Source organism: Vombatus ursinus, unplaced genomic scaffold (assembly GCF_900497805.2).
Source record: "Vombatus ursinus unplaced genomic scaffold, bare-nosed wombat genome assembly UNPS02000749.1, whole genome shotgun sequence".
Lineage (NCBI taxonomy): Eukaryota > Metazoa > Chordata > Mammalia > Diprotodontia > Vombatidae > Vombatus > Vombatus ursinus.
This window is the reverse complement of record NW_020940527.1, coordinates 725858-748256: the sequence shown is the minus strand read 5'-3', so window position 1 is coordinate 748256 and position 22399 is coordinate 725858. Positions and strand designations below refer to the sequence as shown.

Genomic DNA, 22399 nt, shown 5'->3' with positions numbered 1-22399 from the left:
GGAGACATCGAGGCAAGGAGGGAGCTTGTAAATGTATGGTAAGGGGAGAGAGGCGGTGGTATCAGCAAATAGGAATTGTAGGATGCTGGGCCAGGTTCTCTTCGAAGACGGCTTGTTCTAGTGGAGAGAACACTGGAGGTTTGGGTTAGAATTCACGTCCCTGCCACCACTTCTGGCAAAAATGGCTCTCTCTAGGAGTTGGGGAACCTCCCCCCTCCCCCCGATATTTTCAGAGTAGTTAGAAGGTGAAATGAGAGCTGATGGGGAAGTACTTTGGAAACAATGTGCCACAGAATACTTTTTCAAAGGGATTATTCCTGCCCTGCCCCAAAGAACCAGCCTGGCTAGAGAGAAAGGGAAAGTAGGTAAAGGGCCAACCATCCTTACCACTGGAGTATAGAGATGGGAGGTCCACCCTCCATGAGAAGTATGTATCCATCTTTTGACGCACCATGGTGACAATGCAACGAATGAGGTCTGAGCTTGTGGGGGGTGGGTCTCCCTCTACTTCCACCTCACTCTGGACAAACACAGACCCATTGCTGGGGGCCAAAAAAGGAGAAATTCAACTTTAGAGCCTTTTATCAGCCCCAGAAGAATCAATAACACTGAAGGAGCCTCTGTATAGCGCTCTCGCCCGATAGTCCCTCACGTGTTAAACGGAGCCTAGTTTCTCTCTTGGCAGATTCCCCTGGTCATCACTCAAATGCTTCTTCTGGGAAGCCTTCCATGACTTACTCCTATATTACATTGGCATAGCTGTTCCATTTTTCATCACGTCATCTTAGCATTACGATGTGTCACCTGTTAGCCCCAGGGATTAGTCAGTCAACAAATTAACTTCCTTTTTAAACCCAGTTACCCAAGAGTCATAACCTCTGTAGAATCTTCAACTTATTCTCCGATTCACCCCCTCCCCTGCCATATCCAATTTGTTTCCAAACCCTATAAATTTTACCACACACACACACACACACACACACCCTTTTCTCCTCTGACATTGCAAACCCCATTACTGCACCGTGGACTATCCCAATATTCTACTAGGATTGGTCTCCCTGCTTTCCAGAAGTGTCTGCCCATTCCATCCATTGTCCACTTAGCTGGCAAATTAATCTTCCTAAAGCACAGGTCTGACCATGTGACCCCCAACCCTTCACTAAACTCCCTATCACCTCTAGGATCAAATATAAAATGCTCTGTTTGGCTTGTAAAGTCCTTTCCAACCTGGCCCATTTCTACCTTTCCAGTCTTCTTAAACTTTATTCCCCCTCCTCCATGTATTCTGCAATCTGGTGACTCTGACCTCCTCCATGTTCCTCCATCAAGACACTCCATCTTCTTACTCTGGCTGTCTCTCATGCCTGGAATGTGCTCCCTTCCCCATCTCCCACCTCCTGGCTTCCTCAAAGGCTCAGCTAAATCCCACCTTCTGCAAGGTTTTCTCAGTTCCCCTTTCTGCTCTACCCTTCCTTCTGAGACTCTCCAGTTTTTCCTGTATGTATCTTGCACGTACAGAGTTGTTTGCATGTCACCTCCCCCATTAGACTGTGACCTCCTTGAAAGTAGGGGCTGTTTTTGCCTCTTGAGATTCCCAGTGCCAGACACTTAGTAAGTGCTTAGTAAATGCTTGCTCACTTGCTGACTCTCCAGGCACTGTGCCAAGTGCTGGGAATGCAAAGAAAGGCAAAAACAGTCCCTGTTCTCAAAGAGATTCCTTTCTAATGAGGAAAAACATGTAAATAATGAGGAATGAACAAAACAAACGGAAACTTATTTCTGCAGGAAAGGCCTCCTACAGAGAGTGGGTTTTAAGCCATCTTCAAGAAGCCAGGAGGCGGAAGTGAGGAGGGAGAACATTCTAGGCATGGGGGCCTTCAGGTAAAAGGTACATACTGGGGAGGTGGAGACTTGCTAGGAGGCCATTGTGGCTGGATTGGAGAGCATATGGAGACTTTGAGGATACCCTGTATTTGATGCCAGAGATAGTAGGGAATCACTGGTGTTTTCTGAGCAAGGGAAGGGCTATGTAACACAGTCTGATCTGAGCTTTAGGGAAATACCTCTGGTAGATGAAGATGGATTGGAATAGGGAGACATTTGAGACAGGGAGACCAATGGGAAGACCATTATAATAGTCTAGGGAAAAAAAATGGGAGGTCCTGAACCAGGGTGGTGGTCACTTGAGCAGGGAGAAGGGAAATTACAGGAAAGATGTTGTACATGCAGCAGGTTGGAGATATGGAGCCAGTTGCTGAGCAGGACATCTAGAATGGGAGTCTGGGAGGATGGTAGTACCTTTGACAGTCATGCAAAGTTGGGAAGAGGGAAGGGTGGGTGCGGCAAGTGGAGACAATGAGTTCCGTTTTGGACGTGTTAAATTTGAGAGGCTATAGGACCATCTAGTTTGAGAGGTCCAAAAGGCATTTGGGATGTGAGACTCAGGAGAAATTTGAAAAGTCATCTGCACAGATATGACAATTGAATCCATGGGAAGTGAAGAGATCACCATGCGAGACAGTGTAGAAGGGCAAGATAAGCCAGAGCCTTGGAGGACACTTAGGGTTAGTGGGCATAACTTTGACAAAGAACCAGCAAAGCAGGCTGAGAAAGAGGGGCCAAACTGATATAAGAATCCCGGAGAAAGCATTGCCATGAAAACCTTGATAAAAACCAATATTCAGGAAGAAGAGGAAGTGATCGGCTGCCTTACTTGCTTCAGAGATGAGTCCGTGTAGTAGGCACCCAAGCACCTAGTGTAGCATCTGACACCATTTGTGGGGCAAGGGAGCCCAGTCATTTAAGAGGCTTACAAATACCGAGTCTCCATTCTGAGGGGAGGTTTGGGAATCGTTGGCCATTCATAGCAGCTCCTTCCCCGAGGTTGGGGGAGGGGAAACTTCAGAGATACTTACAAGAAGTGGAGGATGTAGAATTCCTGGAATCCATTCATGTGGGACAGCATCCTTCTAAACTACAGTCAGGAAGAGGACAGAACCCAAGTCACAGACTGTCTGGGAACCCCAAGGGTATTGGGCAGGTAGGGTTAAACTTGACCGTGACTCCAAAGACCCAACTCCTGGCCTAGCTGAAGCTCAGTCCAGAGAGGCAGGATTGGAACTCAATGGAGTGACCACAGTTGTAATGGTTACTGGCTCATTAAGGAGAGTGCAGTCTATAGGGCACTATATAGAGAGACTCCGGACCTAGTTCTCCTGAGAATCCTGGCTCTGCAACCAACTTTTTTTTTTTAAAGTGCTATTTTATTAAAAATTTAATATTGATCATCAATACTATCAATTAGATTTGTTTCGTGCTTCTAACCTTGTAGGACCCTGGGCAAATCATTTTATCTCTGGTCCTTAGTTTCATCTGTCAAATGATGGCTCACCTCTTTATAGCCCTGGGTGCCATGAAATTATTATTCAAAAACTATGAAGTGCTATAGAAGTGAGGAATTAGGGGGAAAATGCTCCTAAGAAAGGTCAGGCTACCAAATATTGTGTAAAAGATGATGACCTTTCTGCTCTGCTGCTTTGGGCCTTTCCATGCGCCCTGCTTAGGCTCCCTTCTGGATATGTGTTCTCCTCTGATCAGAATGAGAGTTCCTTGAGAGCAGACATGATCTTAGTGGTCTATTTCTGTTTCCCTAGAGCTTAGCCCAAAGGTCGGCACACAGTAAGGGTTTAATAAGTGCCTTTTCCTTCTATTCATTCATACTTTGAGTGACTGAATGCTGAATTGGAGAGTGAGACATAGATTATTCTCACTTGACCGTTAAGGAAATAAAGATTCACACGAAACTTCGAGGTCCCAGAGTAGGGCCAGCGCTTGCCCCAGTCTTCCGACTTAGCCGTCTCTTGGGGAACCTACATTTCTTCCCACAATAAGCAGGGGGAAATGGGGAGGAACAGACTCAACTTCCTGGCAATGGACAGATGGACTGGACTGGAAGGGGAAAGGACTCTGGCCAGAGACATTGGGTGGAGGCACTCTACTTACGGTGAATGTGACTTCCCACTTGAGTCTCCTGAAGTGGGCTGACTGCTTATTTGCCAGGGCTGGGATATAGGAGATCTGACTCAGACCGAACTGCAGAGGGATTGTGAGAACTAGAAACCCAGATCCCTTCTGTGGATCCCCTCCTTCCCAGGTGGGGACCTTCTGCAGCATCGGTGTGGATATCGTCAGTACCGTTCCAGTACTGCCCATTCCAGATGTAGGGAAATCAATCAGGCCTTCTCTTCCAGATGTGGACTGTGGGCTGATTGGAAGGATCGACCCGGACCCTGAGCCTCCCCTGGTAGGTCCTGGGCGAGAATGCACTTCCGTGGGAGAGGTGAGCCCTTTCAGGGGCTCTGTCATCAGGCTAGATGGGGAGGGGCTGCTGCCTAGCCCCCTAATCACCTGAGTTAGAGTGCCCAGAGCAGGGTGGGACACCGTGCTGGGGGGCCAGGGTACTTTCTCTAGCCCTTTAGCAGGAGAGGTCTGGGACTTCTCTTGTTCAGATGGCGGAGTATTGGCCCATGTGGTTGGTGGGGCCAGGGTAGGGCCCTTGGTCCGAGACTCAAGCAAGAATGCCGCCGAGTCTGTGGGAACCACTTGATCCAGGCTTGCTGACCCTGCTCCGACTTCAGAGACATTCTCCAGCTGTTCGTCTGGCATCTCTGAGGACCCTGGGATCACAGGCTGAGAGGAAGCCCAGGGCTTTGCTGTGACGGGAACCTGTGTGGCCCTCGTCTTAAACTGGGCAGTAGTCCGGAGGGAGAAAAGGAACGGCGATGGCTTTGTCGTGCCTCCTGTAGCCCGAGACCGGGGGCTCGTAGCATGGGCTGGGGACAGCTGTGTCGTCCAGAGCTCTGTTCCTTCCCCAGCGGCCCTGGTCCCCAGCAGGTTCAGTTCGCTCCTTCCGGCCAAGGCTAAATTCTCAGAGTGATGGGACAACCTGGTTACAGCCACTGGGCTGCCTTGGTGCTGGAGGGCAGATGCTGCAGAGCTGGCCTGGCTGGAGGCCTGATTTAAAGCGCTTCTGGAAGCTTCTGCAGCTGCATCCTGGCTGGTCTGTGGAACAGCCTCTAAAGGGGTCTCTGTGAAGGGGGCAAGAGACGGACCGGGCATAAAGGTTTTTGGCGCTGCTGTCCAGCCAGCATTTTGTTCCATGTCACTGGGGAAGGAGGCATCTGTAAAAACATGAAGCCAGGGTAGGCTGGAAGCAGACCCACCTGGGGGGTCAAGGCCGGGACCAGGCTGAAGAGTTTTCGCACCTGGAGGAATCATCTGGGTTGTGGGTCCATACAGGCTCACGCTTGTTGGAAACAGTGCTGTGGAGGGCCTCCAGGCATCTGGAGTACCTGGCATTTCACCAGCCAAGGTTGGTGCCCGCTGAGGAGGCCCTGAGGTGGCCCCAAGGGCCTCAGGTGGGAAGGTTGAGGAGTCTTTCTCCTGCAGAAAGGAAACAGAAATGTCCTGAGGAGGGGGTAGCTAGGTGGCTCAGTAGATAGCACTCTGGCCTTGGAGTCTGGAGGACCTGGGTTCAAATCTGGCCTCAGACACTTGGCACTTACTAGCTGTGTGACCCTGGGTAAGTCACTTAACCCCAACTGCCTCACCAAAAAGAAAAAAAAAAAGTCCTGAGGGTTGAAGATGTAGTTACCAAAGGCTCTGAGGAGGTCCTTCTGAGCTCAGGGTAGTTTGGATGGCCATGCCTCTGCTGAACACTTTGGTCACTAGGTCTGGGTGTTCCAGGGAATCTCTACTACACAGCCTAGATACAAGGCAAAGGGGCATCCTGACTCCAGGCTGCAGGGTAGCCTCACCTGGGGGTGGTGGTGGTGGTGGTGGTATGGAAGTTAATTCAGTCCTAGGAACACATGGGAAGAGGGAGCTAAGAGTATCAGGCTAACTTACCTTATTTCCTAGGGCTGAGAGGCTCAGGCCCTTTGGTGTAGGGACAGGAGAAGGGCCTTGCTGAGGCTTAACCCCTCCAAGGGCTCTTGGTGGGAGAGACAATAGAAGCCCCAAGTCTGGAGAAACATCCATGCCAGTGGTAGTTGCTGACTCAAAGACCCCAGGATTGGCTGCTGGGCCAGACAACAGCCTGGACCTCCCTGTGTACATGCCATGCGGAAGGATGGGGCGACTAGGAGAACCTGTTGATTTCCCAAGTTCAGTCACTTGGGAATACCCTTCATGTTCTTCGGTAGTTGCCAAGAACTCCTGACCAGGCCCAGTCACACGGGGAGAGTGTTTCAGGGGCCTGGTTGGTGGGGGGATGGCAGAGGTCCAGATGTGAGCCGGGGGATTGGTTGGAGAAGAATCGTTAGAAGTAGTAGCTACTTTCTTAGTCCCTCTGGAATGAAGTCCAGACCCGATGGGCCAAGAGCTAGTAGCTGGGATGGCAGTTGGGGAAATGGTCTGTTCTCTGGGGTTTTCTGAGCCGTGTGAGAAAAGAAGGGATCTCAGACGCTTGGGTACATGGGACTCTGTCTCTGTACTCCATGACACCCCCAAGCTTGGGAAAGAAGTGGCATTAAATTCCCTTGTGGCCTCTTTTGGAAGGCTCAGAGACCTGGATGCCTCTGAGGGGCCAAGGCTCGGATGTGTTCCCATGGATACCAAGGCTTCCTTAGAAGAGGAAAGGGCAAAATTGACCTCATATTTGGAAGGGGGCAAGACCCTGGAGTTGGATTTCCTACTCAGCTGAACTTCAGAGGCTGATGCTGGTGGAGCAGACTCTGTGGATAGACTATGATGCCCAAGGTCAATTTTGTCACCACCTATAGGTACCACTGATTCTGTGGATCTTGTTACCCCCAAAGAGTCAATGCCTGGAGCCTGAAAGGAGGGGGGCAGCCTAGTGCGTAGGGAGTCATCATCATTTACTCGACTGACTTGGGCAAGGAACTTCTCGACATTGTCTTTTTGGGGACCCATAGCCTGGGTCTTGAGATTTAGGGCTACATTGGCATACAAAGCCCTGATTTGGAGGGGAAGCCTTGACTTGAAACTTAAAGAAATGCCCCGTGAGATGAGTAAGGGGAATGGGGTCTGGGTCTGCCAGTCTCCTGCCCACCAGGAAGTCCCTTTGTCATCTGAACCTTCAGGGATCACATGGGAGAAGGAAGGTGTCCCAGGGGCTGATCTCTTTCCTGCAGGATCTGTTGGGCTCTCAGGATGCAGAGGGATGACCCCGCCACCCCAAGGCTTTTGGGATTGGTCTGTGTCACTTTGCATTGGGGTGGAACTGAAGAAGTCCCTTGGGGGATGTCCAGCAGATGTCCGAGCTGCGGTGGCTGGGAAAAGCTTCTGCTGCTCTGAAGAAGTGTTGGCTAGGGCCAATGAGGCAGAAGCCCAGAGGGAGCAGACCACTAGGACTCCTAGTCCAGGCCACCGACCCCTCGGTTCTAGGCCAGTCCCTGCAGACATCACGGGGGGACATGCCAGTAGGTTGCCCGTGTTCTTTCTTGAGGTGTCCATACTGGGAGTTTGCTCAGGAGAGCTAGAAGGCCATACTGATGGGCCTGCCCCTTGGTGGCCAGGGTTCCCCCTCTCATGTCTGGGCAGCTTTGCCATGGGGGTGGGGTACCCAGAGAAGAAAAATGTTAGAATCAGCACCCTGTAAGGCAGAGGAAAAAAAAGTGAGAGCTTCAGACACTGGAACCTAACATGGAAAAGAACCTCAAAGCAGCTGGTCCAACCCATTCCAGGCCTCTGGAGAGAGCTCAAGGCCACCTAGCAGGTGACTAGAGAGGCTCAAATGGTCCCCAAGTCTCATTTCCTCTCTTGCCCTCTGTAACTAAGAGTGAGTGTTAGAAATGGAGGGCGGCCCTCTCCTCAAATTGGAACTGGTAAGAGTCTAAGGACAATTGAGTGGGCTCTGGGAGGTGGGGCAGAGGAGGGTAAGGGTAGGATGGGGCCCGAGACCCCTTTGGGGCGAGCTGGGGGGTGCATCCCTTGGTGGGAAAGCTCTAGGGAGCCCCCTTTCTTGTCTCTGAAAAGGGGCTTCTCCTCTGACCCCTTGAAGAGAGTGGGGGAATCAATGCTCCCCAGGCCGTGCACAAATACTCTTCTCTACACCCAGTGCTCCATCTCTGCAGGGCTCTGCCCGCTTTTGTCATTTCTGAACCTCTAAAAGTTACTACTTATGAAGTGTCATTCTTTCCTTCTTCCCTTCCCCATCATTGGGGGGAGGGGTGGGGAGGTGGACCATTGATTTACTGGGAGGTAGGAAGGAATGAGACTACACATTATCAGAAGTTTTTTTGGGGGGGATGTATATATCGGTTAGGCTGATTTTAAAAAAAACTTTGTGTTCTTTAAAAATACAATTTGCTATATGGGGTGGCTCTCTAGGAGGGGGAGGGATAATGGGGGAAAAGATGGTGATATTTAGAAAGATATCAATAAAAATTTATTTAGAAGAAATTATCCTGGGAAGGAGAACAGCAATAGTCACAGTCCCTCCTCAAGAACCCAATATGGTTTCTCAGTGGACTTCACATCATTGCCAAGTTCCTTTAGCCTGGCATTCATGGCTCTCTGTAATCTAACCCATGGGCTGACCATGCCAAAAGATAGCATTCCCACAGTAGACGTGAAGAATATGCTTACTCTCTGATAGGAAATGGTCATTTTCTGGGGAGAAATAAGTCGACTTTTCTATCGTGCTTTAAGACTAGAGGTAGGGTAGTATAATGGACAACACTGAATGTGGGGTCAGAGGATCTCAGCTCCTGACCAGTGGAATCCTGGGTTTCGCTGGGATTGGGGTGAGGAGGAATAACCAGATGGCCTCTAAAGCCTTGTTTAGCTGTAGATACACAACATATTTTCCTTGAAAATCAAAGGTATGTGTATCATCCCCATTCTACAGATTAGGGGAAAAAAACTGAGGCTAAAAAATCTGAGGTATATGTGTCATTCCCATTCTACAGATTAAAAAAAAACCGAGCTGGGAAATCTGAGGTATGTGCGTCATTCCTATTCTACAGATGAGAAAACAGAGGCTGAGGAGTGAAGTGACTTGCCCAGAGTCAGAATTTAAACCCAGGTCTTCTAAGACCAGGGCTTTTTCCGCTGGTTGGGAACTTCGGCTATTGATAACAGGGTAGATCGGGTGCTGGGCTTGAAGCCCACCTTTGACACTTAGCTTTGGGGCCACAGAGCAAACCACTCACCCTCAGTCTGTAGAAATGGGGACAAGACTCCCATTGCCTCCCGAGGACCATGAGGATCAAGCGAGATAATGTGTGTCAAGCAACCTCCAAACCTGAAAATACTCTTCGGGGAGGGGAGGAGGTATTTCAGTCCAAGCCCTGCCAAGAGCTCTCCTCAGCCTGCCTTCCAGTCCTATCTCCTAGTTCTTACCCAGCAGTCCAGTCCCATCATTTCCCCCAAAATGCCTTCCTCCTTTCCCCTTTAATCCAACCCACTCTGTAACCTAGCTCCAGTCTCAACTTCATGAATCTTTCTTTGATCACTCCAACCCACAGTGATGGCATCCTTGGGTCCTAACTCTTTGTGCACTTCATCTGGTGTTTAAAGTACCAAGGGTTATTGTTGACAAGTGTAATTCCCTTCTACAGAAGCTCCTTTTGGGGAGGGACCGCTCTTGTTCCTATCAGACACACAGACACACAGACCGCTTAGGGTAAGTGCTCAGTAAAAACTTGCTCAAAGTAGCAATCCTTGGCTGAGGAGTCTTAAGACCTACTACTTATAGATCCTAACTGACATTATATAGCTCTTTAGAGTTTTTCAAAGTATACTGTAGATATTTGCATTCAAGCCTCATAACAACGGTGTGAGGTAGGTCTAGTTGTCTCCATTAGAAGGGTAGAGAAATGGAAAATGGGACTTTTACTAGTAAATGTCAGAGGTGGGATTTCCCGATTCCAAGCACTCTATCCATTGCATCATGCTGCCCTCCCCAGATCTACTACCAATTTACTTGGGAGTTCCCTGAGCCGAGGGACCCGCCCCCCCCCCCTGCAACTCCACCTCACCCCCACCCTGTAGACTTCAGTTTCTTCATCTGTAAGCTAGGTGGCACAGTGGATACAGTTCTGGGCTTGGAGTCAGGAAGACCCAAGTTAAAATCCAGCCTCAGACATTTATTTACTAGCTGGGCAAGTCACTTGACCCCTGTCTAAGTTTTCTCAATTATCAAAATAGAGATAATTATAGCACTTATCTCCCTGGGTTGTTGTGATGAACCATCGAGGTAATATTTGTAAAGCCGGGAACATAGTAGGTACTTAATAAATGCTTGTTCCCTTCCCCGGTCCAAAATAGGACCAATCCTACCCCACCCACCTGCTGCTGATGGCAGCAAGAGTCCATGGATGGGAAAGGGCTTTGGAAGGAATAAGCAGCTGGTTCAAGAGACATCAGCTGGAGGCAATCCACTTAGAGCTACCATCTTCATGCCTGCATATAAATGCGTGTTTGCTCCTACCCTAGAGTTCGAAGTTGGGGTGGTAAAAGGAGAATAAGGACTCCTTCCCCATTTCTCCAGGAGAGAGCCCAGATATGAGGAAATAGCATGGAATAATGGAATAGGACGTAGAATCAGAAGACCTGGGTTCAAATGCCACCTATAGGATCATGGTTTCCTCATTTGTAAGAGGATGGGTTGGACTAGATTCAGATTCAAACATTTCTTAAATACTTACCATGTGTCAAAAGAACGATACTTTGTTTGTTTGTTTGTTTGTTTTTTGGGTGAGGCTATCAGGGTTAAGTGACCTGCCCAGGCACACAGCTAGTAAGTGTTATGTGTCTGAGGCTGGATTTGAACTCAGGTCCTCCTGACTCCAGGGCTAGCGCTCTATGTATTATGCCACCTAGCTGCCCCTAAGAATGATCCTTTTGAGGAGCACCAAGGCTGCTTCCACCTCTAGGATTCTGTGGTTGTACATTCAGACCCTGCTCTCTACCCTCTTGCAAACCAGAGATCTTTCATCTATTCTTCACTCTCCCCCTTCCCCATTCCAGATCTGACCCCCACCACAAAGAATCCTTGTCCTTAGGCCTTATTGGATGTCAGCCTCCTGGAGCACTACCTCCTTCTGAGACCAAAGGAATCTTGCCTTTGACCCAAGTATCTCCATTCAGTCCATTTCTGAAGTCTACTAGTCTTTATCTCTTAGGTCAAAGGTCCCTAGCTTCCTCACCTCATCATGGGTCTGACCAATTTAAGATTTCTAGCCCTCTTTTCTTGCTACCATTAAATTTTGGCATTTGGTTCCAACATTCACTTGCTGTCTCATCTTCCCTCTCCCAGCACTCATTCTAGATCTTATTCAAAAGAGAGAGAGACCAACAAGGACTCACCTTGGAATAAGGAAGGCCTGAGTTTAGATCCTGCCCCTGGACACATACTAGTTGTGTCTTTGTAGGCAACTAACTTAACCTTTCAAGTGCCTCAACTCTGAGGGATTAAATTACAAAAGATGTCAATCAGTGGAAAAAATTTCCACACTGGAAGTTCCCCACATTGATGAGGTCACAGTTCTAGAACAAATCAAAATTAAGATAATATTTATTTATTATTTATAAATATTTATAAATAAATAAGATAATATTTATAATAATAAAAATAATAAATTTATAAATATTATATAAATATATAAATAAATATAAAATATTTATAAAGCACTTGTCACAGTGTCTGGCACACAACAGAGGCTATATAAATGTTTCTTCTCTTCTCCTTCAAAACAAAACTCACAAGAGAGGATTGGTCTATGTGGAAGTAGAAATTAGAGTCACAGGGAATTGAAAGTATGCAAGATTTCTATAAAGCTTATAGTGGGTGTCCTGCAGGTTAAGTCTTCTATCTCCCTAGAGTTTGCCAGTTTGCAGTATTCCCTTCCTGGAGCTTCTGCAATGACATCATCAGACCTTCTTCCAAAGGGGATGGACCTCTTGGATGACAGGGAGATGCCTAGTGCTTTACTAAGGTTCCTCTTCTTCCATGTTGAGAAGGATCAAGCTCATGGAGCTAGTAACACAAAAAACAATCAAACCACCACTCAGTTCTCCCCCAAAGTTGACAGAAGCCAATCTGTCATTACAGTCTCAGATCTTAAGAATACTGCCCCATGACATGGCATTTTATGATTAGTGTCTTACATAAATTGCATCATTTGATTCTTTTAAGGTTATTTAGAATTCCCATTTTATTTCTGAGGTGAGAAGTGAAGTGGCTTACCTGAAGTCACACAATTGGTCAGTGACAAAGCCAAGACTGGAATCCAGATTGCTGGACTCCTAATCCAAGAGCTGATTCTGCTACTGTCTTGCCTAAAAGTCAGGGACCTCAAAGCATCAGGGCAGGCTGCTGAATGGCCCCAGCTCTTTTAGGAGAGGTTCTATAGTCAGAACTGATACCTTAACACCCTGAGGGCAGCATGGTAGAGGGAAAAGTACGTTGGGCTTAGAGTCAGGACATTTGGGTTTGGATCCTCTCTCCAGAATTTAGTTCTTTGCAGAGCACAGGGGCTGTCTTACTGAGCAGCCAGGCCTGGCTGCCTGCTGAGGGCTGAACCCAGGTACTGAGAACTCTGACCCTCGGCAGCAAAGACCCTCAGAGAAAACGGCTGCCTCCATAGATCCAAGGGGGACATTGGAAAGAGCCCTAGTCATAACCTCTTAGATGCTAAAGTTCTTCCATCATCTCTGAGGGCTACTCATTAACTGGTTCAGCTGGTCAGTGTGACGGACTGGGAAGACTAATTTTAGTCTCATTTCTACCACTCTGGGCAGGACAATACATTAAAAGCTCCTGATCTGTAAGAGGAAGGCTGGTGGGGGCCAGATCTAGGCTATTCCAACTGTGATATTCAGCATTTTATGATGCTCATACAATAGAGTTAATATTCTTGAAAGAAAGCCCCAACTTGTTTCTTCATATCCTTAGGGAGAGTGATTCCAGCAAGGTCTTTGAGAGGTACCTGGAACTGGGAAAAACTGAAGGAATTTTGATGGAGGTAGGGCCAGGTAGTCAGAGAAAGGAAGGAGAATTAGAGTGGAAATGGAGGGAAAGGGTGGGGAAAAAAGGGCCCAAGGAAGGGGCATAGGAAGTAGCTGGAGAACACCAATCACACGTCACCCTCTTAACATCTGCTGCAAACTAATCCTGCCCCAAGAGACTCCATGTCCCTCAGACTTTAGGATGAACACCTTGTCACTAGAGAGGGTCTCCTTTTCACCCCTTCCCCACCCCAGCCTTACTCACCTCAGCACCAGTCACTCAGCTTCTCATTCCCCTCCCACACAGGATCAATTGGATACAGGGCCCTCCTCAGCTCTTTTATAGCTTGCCCATTAGGGTCCTGCCTTGCAAGGCCTCACCTGAGTCTGTCTCATTAGCTTAATTGGGACCAGGCCAGTGTCAAATATTCGTCATTCCATAATGATTCGGGCCTGACTGTGTGAGATCTGTCCCACTGAAGAGATGGAGGGTAAGTCCTCAGATCTGGGGGATAAAGAGATCTCCTGTTAGACTTGAGAGACAGCAGAATCCCTGCTTTCTTTGACCATGATCTCAGCTTCCAGCCTTGTTCCCAACAGGTAAGGAGGGAGATGTCCTATTTGGAACTTAAAGGCCTGGGAAAACAGATGGATAGGCAGCAGCCTGCAAGACTCCAAAACAGCCCCCTGCCACTTCATTCCCACATTTCTCACTCTTTGCACCCCACAAGAATGGAAACTACTTGCATCCCCCCATTAATAGGGCCAATGGAAAGATAAAGTAGGGGGTGGGGAAAAGTTTGGTGAAGCACATGGGGGCTCTATCTCCCACTCCAATTGGGGCTTTCCAAGGATTGACTTTGTCTCTTCTTCATGCTTCGAAGTCAAGGTAATTTGTGCTCTGCTCAGGTGAATTTTCTCCTGGGAGAATCATGGGATTATAGATTTTAAAACCAGAAGAAACCTTAGAGATGATGGGTGTCTGTGTTTAATTCTGTTCCTTCTCAATGTGAATCTCTGGCCCAGACCCAATCAGCCTTCTTATTTCAATCTCTTGAACCAGAGGTAGGTGGCCTTTGAGACATTGCACGGATGATATGCCCCAAATTCTCCATGGAACAAGGCCTGCCTTTTTTTTTTTAAACAATATTCTTCTACATGGAATAGTGTCCTGGTAGTCCCTGCTCCTGGGAGGGCAGAAGCTGGAGGCTTCCTTGAGCTTAGGAGATCTTATTTGTAGTAAGACTAACATCAATTGGGTTTCTGCAACATTGATATGGTGAGTTCCTAAGAGCTGGGGGTCACCAGGCTGCCTAAGGAGGGGCAAACTGGCCCGGGCTGGAAAGATAAGCAGGCCAAGACTTCCCTACTAATCAATATTAGGGTCAGGCTGTAAGTGGCTGCTGCATTTCCAGCCTGGGTCAGATAGGGAGACCCGCTCTTCAAAAACAAACAGAAGGCTGGCCTCGGACTCAGGAAGACCTGTGTTCAAGGGCTCACTGCCTCTGAGCCACAGGACCCCAGATCTATAGCTGAAAAAGACCTTAAAGTCCATCTAGTTGAACCATTTTATAGAGAAGAAACTGAGTCCTAGGGAGAAGTGACTTGGCCAAGGTCACACAAAGAATAAGAAACAAAGCTGGGATTTGAACCCAAGTCTTCTGACTTTGGAGTCAGCACTTTCTGAGGTGCCTCACGGCTGTTCTGGGACCTTGGGCAAACCACTTAACTAGAGTGACCCAGGCCACGCTCTAAGACTTATGACAGGTCTACCCCTCCTCCCTCTAAAAAGTGATTCTAGGGATGCTGAATAGCTGTGATCATAGAATACCGTCTTCTCAGAGGACTCACAGTGATCAGGCACTAAAGGACAATGGAGACAAGGTGGGCATGAGCAGGCAGCAACATTACCGAGTGGATCGTACAGAAAGGACATAAATCCTGCCATTGGAGAGCAGGAAGCAGAGGGGCACCATAGCTGAGTCAGAGGCCTGGGTTCAAATCCTACTTCTGGGACTTAGTGACTGGGTGGCCTTGGGCAAACTCAGTTATTCCTTCTGTAAAATGAGGGAATTTGACTTGAGCAGGCATGTTTAACACCCAAGGGCAGAATCAGGTTAAAATGTAACTAAATAAAATAAAATCTAGATGTTAACATGTGGTTTTCTAAGTCAATATGTAGCCACGGGGATTCTCAGGTATGGTTTAGTGACCCGTTTTTGAGTTTGACACAACTGGACAAGAGGGTCTCTGAAGGAAGTTGGTGGTGCAGCAGATAGAGCACTGGGACTAGAATCAGGAAGACCTGAGTTCAAATGCCAACTCAGACACTAGTTGTGTGACCTTGGACAAGTCACTTAACCCATCTCAGTATCCTCAACTGTAAAATTGGGATAATAGCACCTACTTCCTAGAGTTATGAGGATCAGATAAGTTATAAAGTGCTTGACACTGGGCCTGGCACATAGCAGCCACTCTAGAAATGCTAGCTATTATCATCATCATCATTAGAGCGCTAGAGCTATGCTACCAAGCTTGTTAAATGTCATCTGGGAAAAGGAAGTGGGCTGATACTCTAGTCATGTCATAGGGTCAGGGTTCTGGAGTCAAAACAAACCTCAGGGGCCTTCTGGTCTAATCTCCTCATTTCATGTATTTGGAAACTGATCCTAGAGAAGCAATCTAGCATGTAGGTTTGACTCTGGGGAGGGATTCACAGGACGTGCACTCATAGGTATACGTGTGGATGGGTCGCAATCATACCTACAGACTAATGATAAAGTGACTCAATTGTGAACTTCCTTCCCAAGAGAAACTTCTTTTTCCCCACCTTTGGACAGTGTTACTACAGTGGTAGAATGAGAAATGCTTTAAATTTGCTGTATATTTGGGTTTCAGGAAGATATTTGACATCACCCCTCAGTAAGGACTGGATAATGAAACAGGTGAACTTGGAAATGGCTGGATCAATGAAAGTCTACTGGCAGTGTAATGGGCATAAGCCTGAGGAGGAAAGTCTTTTGTTGTTGCTGTTCATCCGTTTTTGAAGAGGACCGATGGCATCCCAGGGTGATGTCTTGACTTGTGTGTGAATTGGATTTAAGTGAGGCAGGGCTGTGCAGTCATCAGCCTCACTCTCTTCCAGAGTCATCAAAGTCCAGTGGCAGGACAAAAGTCAGGGAGGTCTCTACTAGTGGCTTGAAGGCTCTGTCCTTGGTCCTACTTCCTATCAACATCATTATGACTCAAAGGCAGGTATGCCATGCTTAACAAATTTGTAGATGACACCATTTTGGACGATAGAATTAGAATCCCAAAATAACTCGACCTGTCAAGCTGGGATGATGAATAAATGATGTAAGGCAGAGCACAGAAAATTGGTCTTGGAATCAGGAAAATCTGGGTTCAAATCCCATTTCCAATTTTCTAGCTGTGACACCCTAGACAAGTCACTTAACTTCTCTGTACCTTAAACAAGTCCATAAAACTGGGTCAAAGGTAGGCACTGTGGGAACTCTTGGTATATATTCTTTTATAGGATGGGAACATGGCTAGAAAACAGTTCATGTGGAAAAAACTATGGTTTCTGTGGACCCCAAGCTCGATTATCACCCAAGAGTGGTGAGGTTGACGTGGTATTTGTTATCTCATTTTTTCTCCTTGTATCCTCAGTACCTAACACAGGGCTTGGCACCTAGTGGGTACTCGGTCCTGGACTCCAGAATTGAGATGGCTCACATTTCTACAGTGATTTGAAGGGCTACCAAGTGCTCTAGGAGCACACAGTTCCTTATTTGAGCCTCACAACAAAGTGTGAGGAGGGAGACAGTTGTAGGTGTCACCATCCTCACTTTATAAAGGAGGAAATAAGATCTCAGAGGTTAAATGACTTGCCCAGGATCACACAGCTAGTAAGCGTCTGATGCCTCATTCAAACCAGAGGCTTCCTGACTACTCCAACATTCTGGTCCCTGAGCTTCCAAAATGATTATCAAAGGAAGAACACTTGGTGAGGTAAAGTGTGTTCGGTGGAGGCTGACCAAGATGGTGGGCAAGTTTCAGAGAATTACATTTCATATCAGCAGAAAAACAAAATATTTTCTTTAAAGCAGAGCCGTAAAACAATGTAAATGATTCCTTGTGAGATGATGAGCTCCCCCTCATTGGAAATATTTAAGTAAAGGCTATGGGAGGGGGGAGGGGGCAGCTAGGTGGCACAGTGGATAGAGCACTGGCCCTGAAGTCAGGAGGACCTGAGTTCAAATCCGGCCTCAGACCAAATACTTGACACTTACTAGCTGTGGGACCCTGGGCAAGTCACTTAACCCCAATTGCCTAAAAAAAAAAAACCAAAGGCTATGGAACCAGCTTTCGAGGAAGGACTCCGTAGGTTGGACAAGAGGTTATTATTATATTACCTGTAAGGCTTTGTCTAATTCAGGGGTTTTCTTTGTTTCTACAGCTGCCCCCTCCTACTCACTACCTCCCACCCTGCCCAAGCTATGGAACAGCTGAGAGCCCAAATACCTGGCTTGAACCATCTCCTGGCTCTCCCCACTCAGATCTTTTTGGTTGGCCCCTTCCCAGACCACAAGAAGACCCCTCCCCCCTCCCAAATCACGACGACCACTTCCAAAACAACCCAACAACTTTTATTGGCGTGTTGCCACCGGGGCTGCCCGCCTCCTTACAAAACATTAAATAGTGAAGGGACTGACTTGGGCCAAGAACTGTACAAATTGTACACACACAAGGAAAGAGGCCCTATCTGTGGCCATGGGCTGCAGGGAGGGGAAGTGTCACTTCTCTGGCGCAGGGAGCCAGGCCAGGCTGCGTGTGGGGTCCATGAGGTGGGGGTGGTTTTTCTGTCTCCTTAAATGTGTGCTGATTCTTAAGAGTCAACTTCCAGAGAGGGAGGGATGGTGAGGGCTCTGTGCCCAGCCCACCCCTCTGTGCTCCTCCTGTGGCCAGGTACTAAAGAGTGTTGTTTGCAACCAACCTTAAGGCAGGTCTCTGGGGCATGTCCAGCCATCATGGATGGACAGAGCTCCAGCAGGGCCCTCCCCTTGGAGGTTGGAATGGGTCTTGGACACAGTGATGGGGAGTGAGGCTGGCTCCTCTCCTCTCCTTGGCTCAAAGGAGATTGCATTTCTCCGGAGTTTAGTGGCCAAGGAGCTTTAGAAATGTCTTAGGTTCTCCTCCCCTAGATGCAGATGTGGGGCCAGTACAAGATACCCTCATGGCACGGGGGCAGGATGTCCCCACAACTTTTTAAGTACAGGGGTGGTTACTATTGCCTTGGTATTCCCCAGTGCCTAAGATGGTACCTGGCATAATAAATACCTAAGAAATGGAACTGAATTGAGACCAGGAGAAGGGAAGCTGATTGGTTGTCCAGGGTGACCTTGTTCTCTGTCCAGGGTCTGGTGAGGGGCCAAGATGGCCACCTTAGTGTTGGGGTATGCCTTAGTTTCTGGTGGATCCCTTCCTTTAATAGGTCACTGAGCAGACCCATGACTTCATGGCCATAATCAGAATCTGATCAGATAGACCATGGCAAACCTTTATGCCAAATATCTGGCAGTGTTTTTCTCCAGATCAACCAGATATTCCAGGGCAGGATTTGCAGAAGTGAGGGGTGAGGAGGGGAAAGAAGTCATGACTTCCCTGGGGAATTTTGTGCTTTAGGAAGGTCTCTGGAAGCGCCCTCCTCACCACGTGCTACCTGAAGTCGGGGTAAGCCTGAGGCAGAAGCAGCAAGGGGGTTTGTACCGGGGTCTCTTGTCTCCCCCCAGGGTTGAGGAGCAGCAAGAATGGGATAGCTGGAGGAAAGACTTGGCCTGGGGCTAGGAGGAGGTAGCAAGCCAACGAGAAGCGGGGAGAAGAAAGGGAAAGGAGAAAAGGACCAGCCTAAGGTTCAAGTCCTGAGGAACAGAAAGCAAGGAGAATGGAGTCTCCAGTTCTAAGCCAAGCCCTTGCTCTGGAGAGGAATATTGGAAGGGGGTGGGAAAAAGGCAAGTGCAGACTGGAATAGAGAGGAAAGGGCAGGGAATCCTTGGTGCTCTGGTGCTTAGCCTTGGAAGGCCAGCAGGGCATGTAGCCAGGCCCTGGGTCATCCTTGGAGCCAGAGCTGGCCCTCCTGGTCATCCTCCTGGATATCCAGGGGGCACTGGACTTTTCAGCTGAGCAACAGTAATCATAGTCTTAGAAACATAAAACCTTCGACTCTCAGCCTTGGAAGGGACCTCTCAGACCTTCAACTCCTGCCCTAGCATGGCACCTCAAGTTGGTGCCCAGCTCTGCTACCCTACCAGCTCTGGGTAGGCTGGGGGCTGGGTCTGCGCCAGGCCTCTTCGCCTGCCTGTGGGCAGTGGCAGGCCATCTTGCCAGGCGGCTTGTAGCAGGCGATGGAAGCGGGCACGGAACATGGAGCCGGGTAGACCAAGTGGGGCCTGGCCTTCTGCCTCTGCCCTGGGCTTGGCTGCTGAGGCTCTATCTGGTGCAGGCTCCATCTCAGGGGGGGCCCCTGGCTGTCCAGACTCCTCAGAGCATGGCCCAGGGGTCCCCTTCTTCTTCTTTTTGGCCTTGGAGCCCCGGGGCTCCAAGTTGGCTGAGACTGCGCTGACTTCTTCTCGAAACTTGGAGCCTTCTGAGGGAGCAGCTTCTGCCTTAGCTTGGGGGCTCTGCCTGTTATGTTCTCCTGGAGGGGAGAGAAGACATTGATTAGGCAGGTAGGGCAGGATGACCGATGGCCACCCTTTCTCCTGGCCCCTCCTCCTCTGTGGTCTTGGAGAATGACTGCTCTCCCCCACCCCCACTCTCCTTGACCCCTCTTAGGGTCCTAGCTAAAAAAGGTAGCCCCCATCTCCTCCCCAGAGGACAGGTGATGCAGACAGAAATGAAGGCATGAACACACACACTTGGCTGCCCAGAGTGAATCCTGAACACACAGCATGGCAGGGGCATGGAAGGAAGGGGGGTACTGCCCACTTGGACATAGGGGCACGGACCTCTTCAACTACACCATGCCCTCTCCTCCCCATCGCACCCCAAATCCCAAGGTCTCTGGAGAATAGGAAGGAAGATAGGCAGGGAAAGCAGAGTGTGAAGAGAAGGGCAGCATGGATTGTTCTAGTAAGCTTTCTCCACAAAATGGTACCTACTTGGAGGCATGGCCGCCAGGCTGTGAACAGGAACCTGTAAGAAATAAAGGTGGGGGTAATTTTCTGGAGAGAGGGAGGGGATGAGTATGAGGAAGGGAGGGGGGGCCCTGAGTACAGTGGGGAGGCCAAGAGAGTCTGGGCCTTGCTGCCTGGGGAGAAGATATTTGAGAAAGGCGTCTCTAAGTGAGCTGGGAGTAGGGCGGTGGGGTTTACTGGAAGAAGCCCCAGATTACACATATGGATAGCAGAGTTCCATCCCTAGTCAATCACTCCCAGCATAAGCATCATTCACTTCCCCTCCCTAGGCCTCACTTTCCCCTTCTACAGAAGGAATGAGGCAGAGTGGTTTGGAGGGCTTTGGAGGGCCCCTGGCAGCAATGATTCCAAGGCTTCCCAGTGCTGGGTATTAATAAGCAGAAGAGGCCCTCCTTCCTAATTTGCATGGCTCTTACTCCTCTAGTTGGGGAGACTGTCTATAGAAAGCTGGGAACATGCACTAAGGGTACTGGGTGGGGGGAAAGAGGGGGACAGTTTATACCCTAAACCTATTTACTTCAAGAGGTGTGATTTGGATGGTGTGGGTCATGCCTCCACCTGTACAGGTGCCAACATCTCTATGCCTTAGTAGATTGTAGCTAGAACATACATCCCCTGACCACAACCCCATTGACCGACCTCTTGAGAGCCTAGCCAGGCTGGTCCGTAAAACAAACAGAGTAAAGTAGCATTAGAGATAGAGTGATGGACTCTAGGAAGTCAGGGAGACCCAAGTTCAAATCCTGCATCAGACTACTAGCTGTGTGACCCTGGGCAAGTCACTTCACCTCTAATCATCCTTTCATCACTGTGTCTTGTGTGAGGAAATAAGTACAAGATAAAGGCTTACTACTTCTGGCAGTCCTCATGTCCAAGTCACTATTCTGCATCCAGTACAATGACTCACTCAGAGGCAGAGTTCAAACAAACAGTCCTTTTACTAAAAACATATTCCAGCACCCTCCTTCAGGTAGAAGTCATAGTTAAAGAACCAGTTCAGAAAGATAAAAACAAATAAAAAGCTACCAGCAATCAAGTTCCCTGGAGCCTCATAAACTCCCCACCAAAACCTGGAAGAAATGCTTTTATACTCCACTTGCCCAAAGGGTCAACAGCTGAGTCCTGGATCAGTCCTCCTGGGAGTAAAGTTAACCCCAAAATGCTCCATGTCTGGGACATAACTCCCTTATAACAGTCCTGGCTGGTGGTGTGTGTGAGATGTCTTGAGTGGGGGTCTCAGGTGTATAGGGGTGTGTGTGTGTGAGAGAGAGAGAGAGTGAGTGATCTGGAACCCTGGATATCTGGGGTGGATTAAATTTGGTTGACTTTTTAGAATCATTGACTCATAGAAAATGTCAGAGCTGGAAGAGAGCCAACCTAGACTTTCTGATGCTACTGCACATACTTTCAGATCTTTAAAGAAATGTATTGATTGGCCTTGCTGATTTTTTCTTCTTCCCTTTCTTTTATTCCTTTTTTTTTTTTTAATTCTTTGTTAAGGAATGGCTCCTGGGATGGATACAGGGAGAAATTTAATGATATAGATACAAAAGAAAAAAAAATGGTTCTGATGAAAGTCTGGGTGGGGCAGGAACTTGAAACTAGAGCCTTGTTAATTATGACCCAACAAATTAGGAATTTGTGATAATTCGGAAAAAGGGGCTGTTAAAGTTTACTGGCCTCAGACATTTACTAGCTATGTGACCCCGGGCAAGTCACTTAACCCTGTGTGCTCCAGTTTCCTCATCTGTAAAATGAGCTGGAGAAGGAAATGGCAAATCACTCTAGTATCTTTGCCAAGAAAATCCCAGATGGGGTCGTGAAGAGTCAGACAAGACTGAAAAATAACAAAAAAGTTTACCTCAGCACCACTTACCAAGAGTTTGCAGAGCAAATGAAGATCACAAACCATATGCTAAGGAGATGGGGTTTAGCCAATTGAAGTGAACACAACTTTGGAAGCACCCACACAGTGAATGTACTAATTACTGTGCATTCTTGTTTCAATATTTGGTCCACTGTTGGAATACAGCTGGTTCTTCCTACAACACTAGGACCATTGAGGTACTGCTTTTCCAGCTTGGTAGCTTATGCCCCATTGCTATTCAAGATAAAGTCCAAAAAATCAAAAGTAAACATAACAAAATGATAAAGATCAAGTAGAACTCTAATGAAGAGATATGAGAAGACACTCCCAACCTAACCATTTGTGGAGGTGGGAGGTC

At 48.1% G+C, this 22399-nt stretch overlaps 1 protein-coding gene across 1 annotated transcript in view; it reads right to left on the bottom strand.

The window, feature by feature from the left end:
* Positions 1-17605: 17605 nt before the first annotated feature.
* Positions 17606-22399, bottom strand: part of CUNH15orf39 (chromosome unknown C15orf39 homolog) — a 30776-nt gene continuing 25982 nt past the window's right edge. The window contains exon 4 of the mRNA XM_027857261.1: positions 17606-19675. Coding sequence (XP_027713062.1) covers positions 19278-19675 — 398 coding nt within the window. The 3' untranslated portion in view covers positions 17606-19277. The remainder of the gene's footprint in view (positions 19676-22399) is intronic.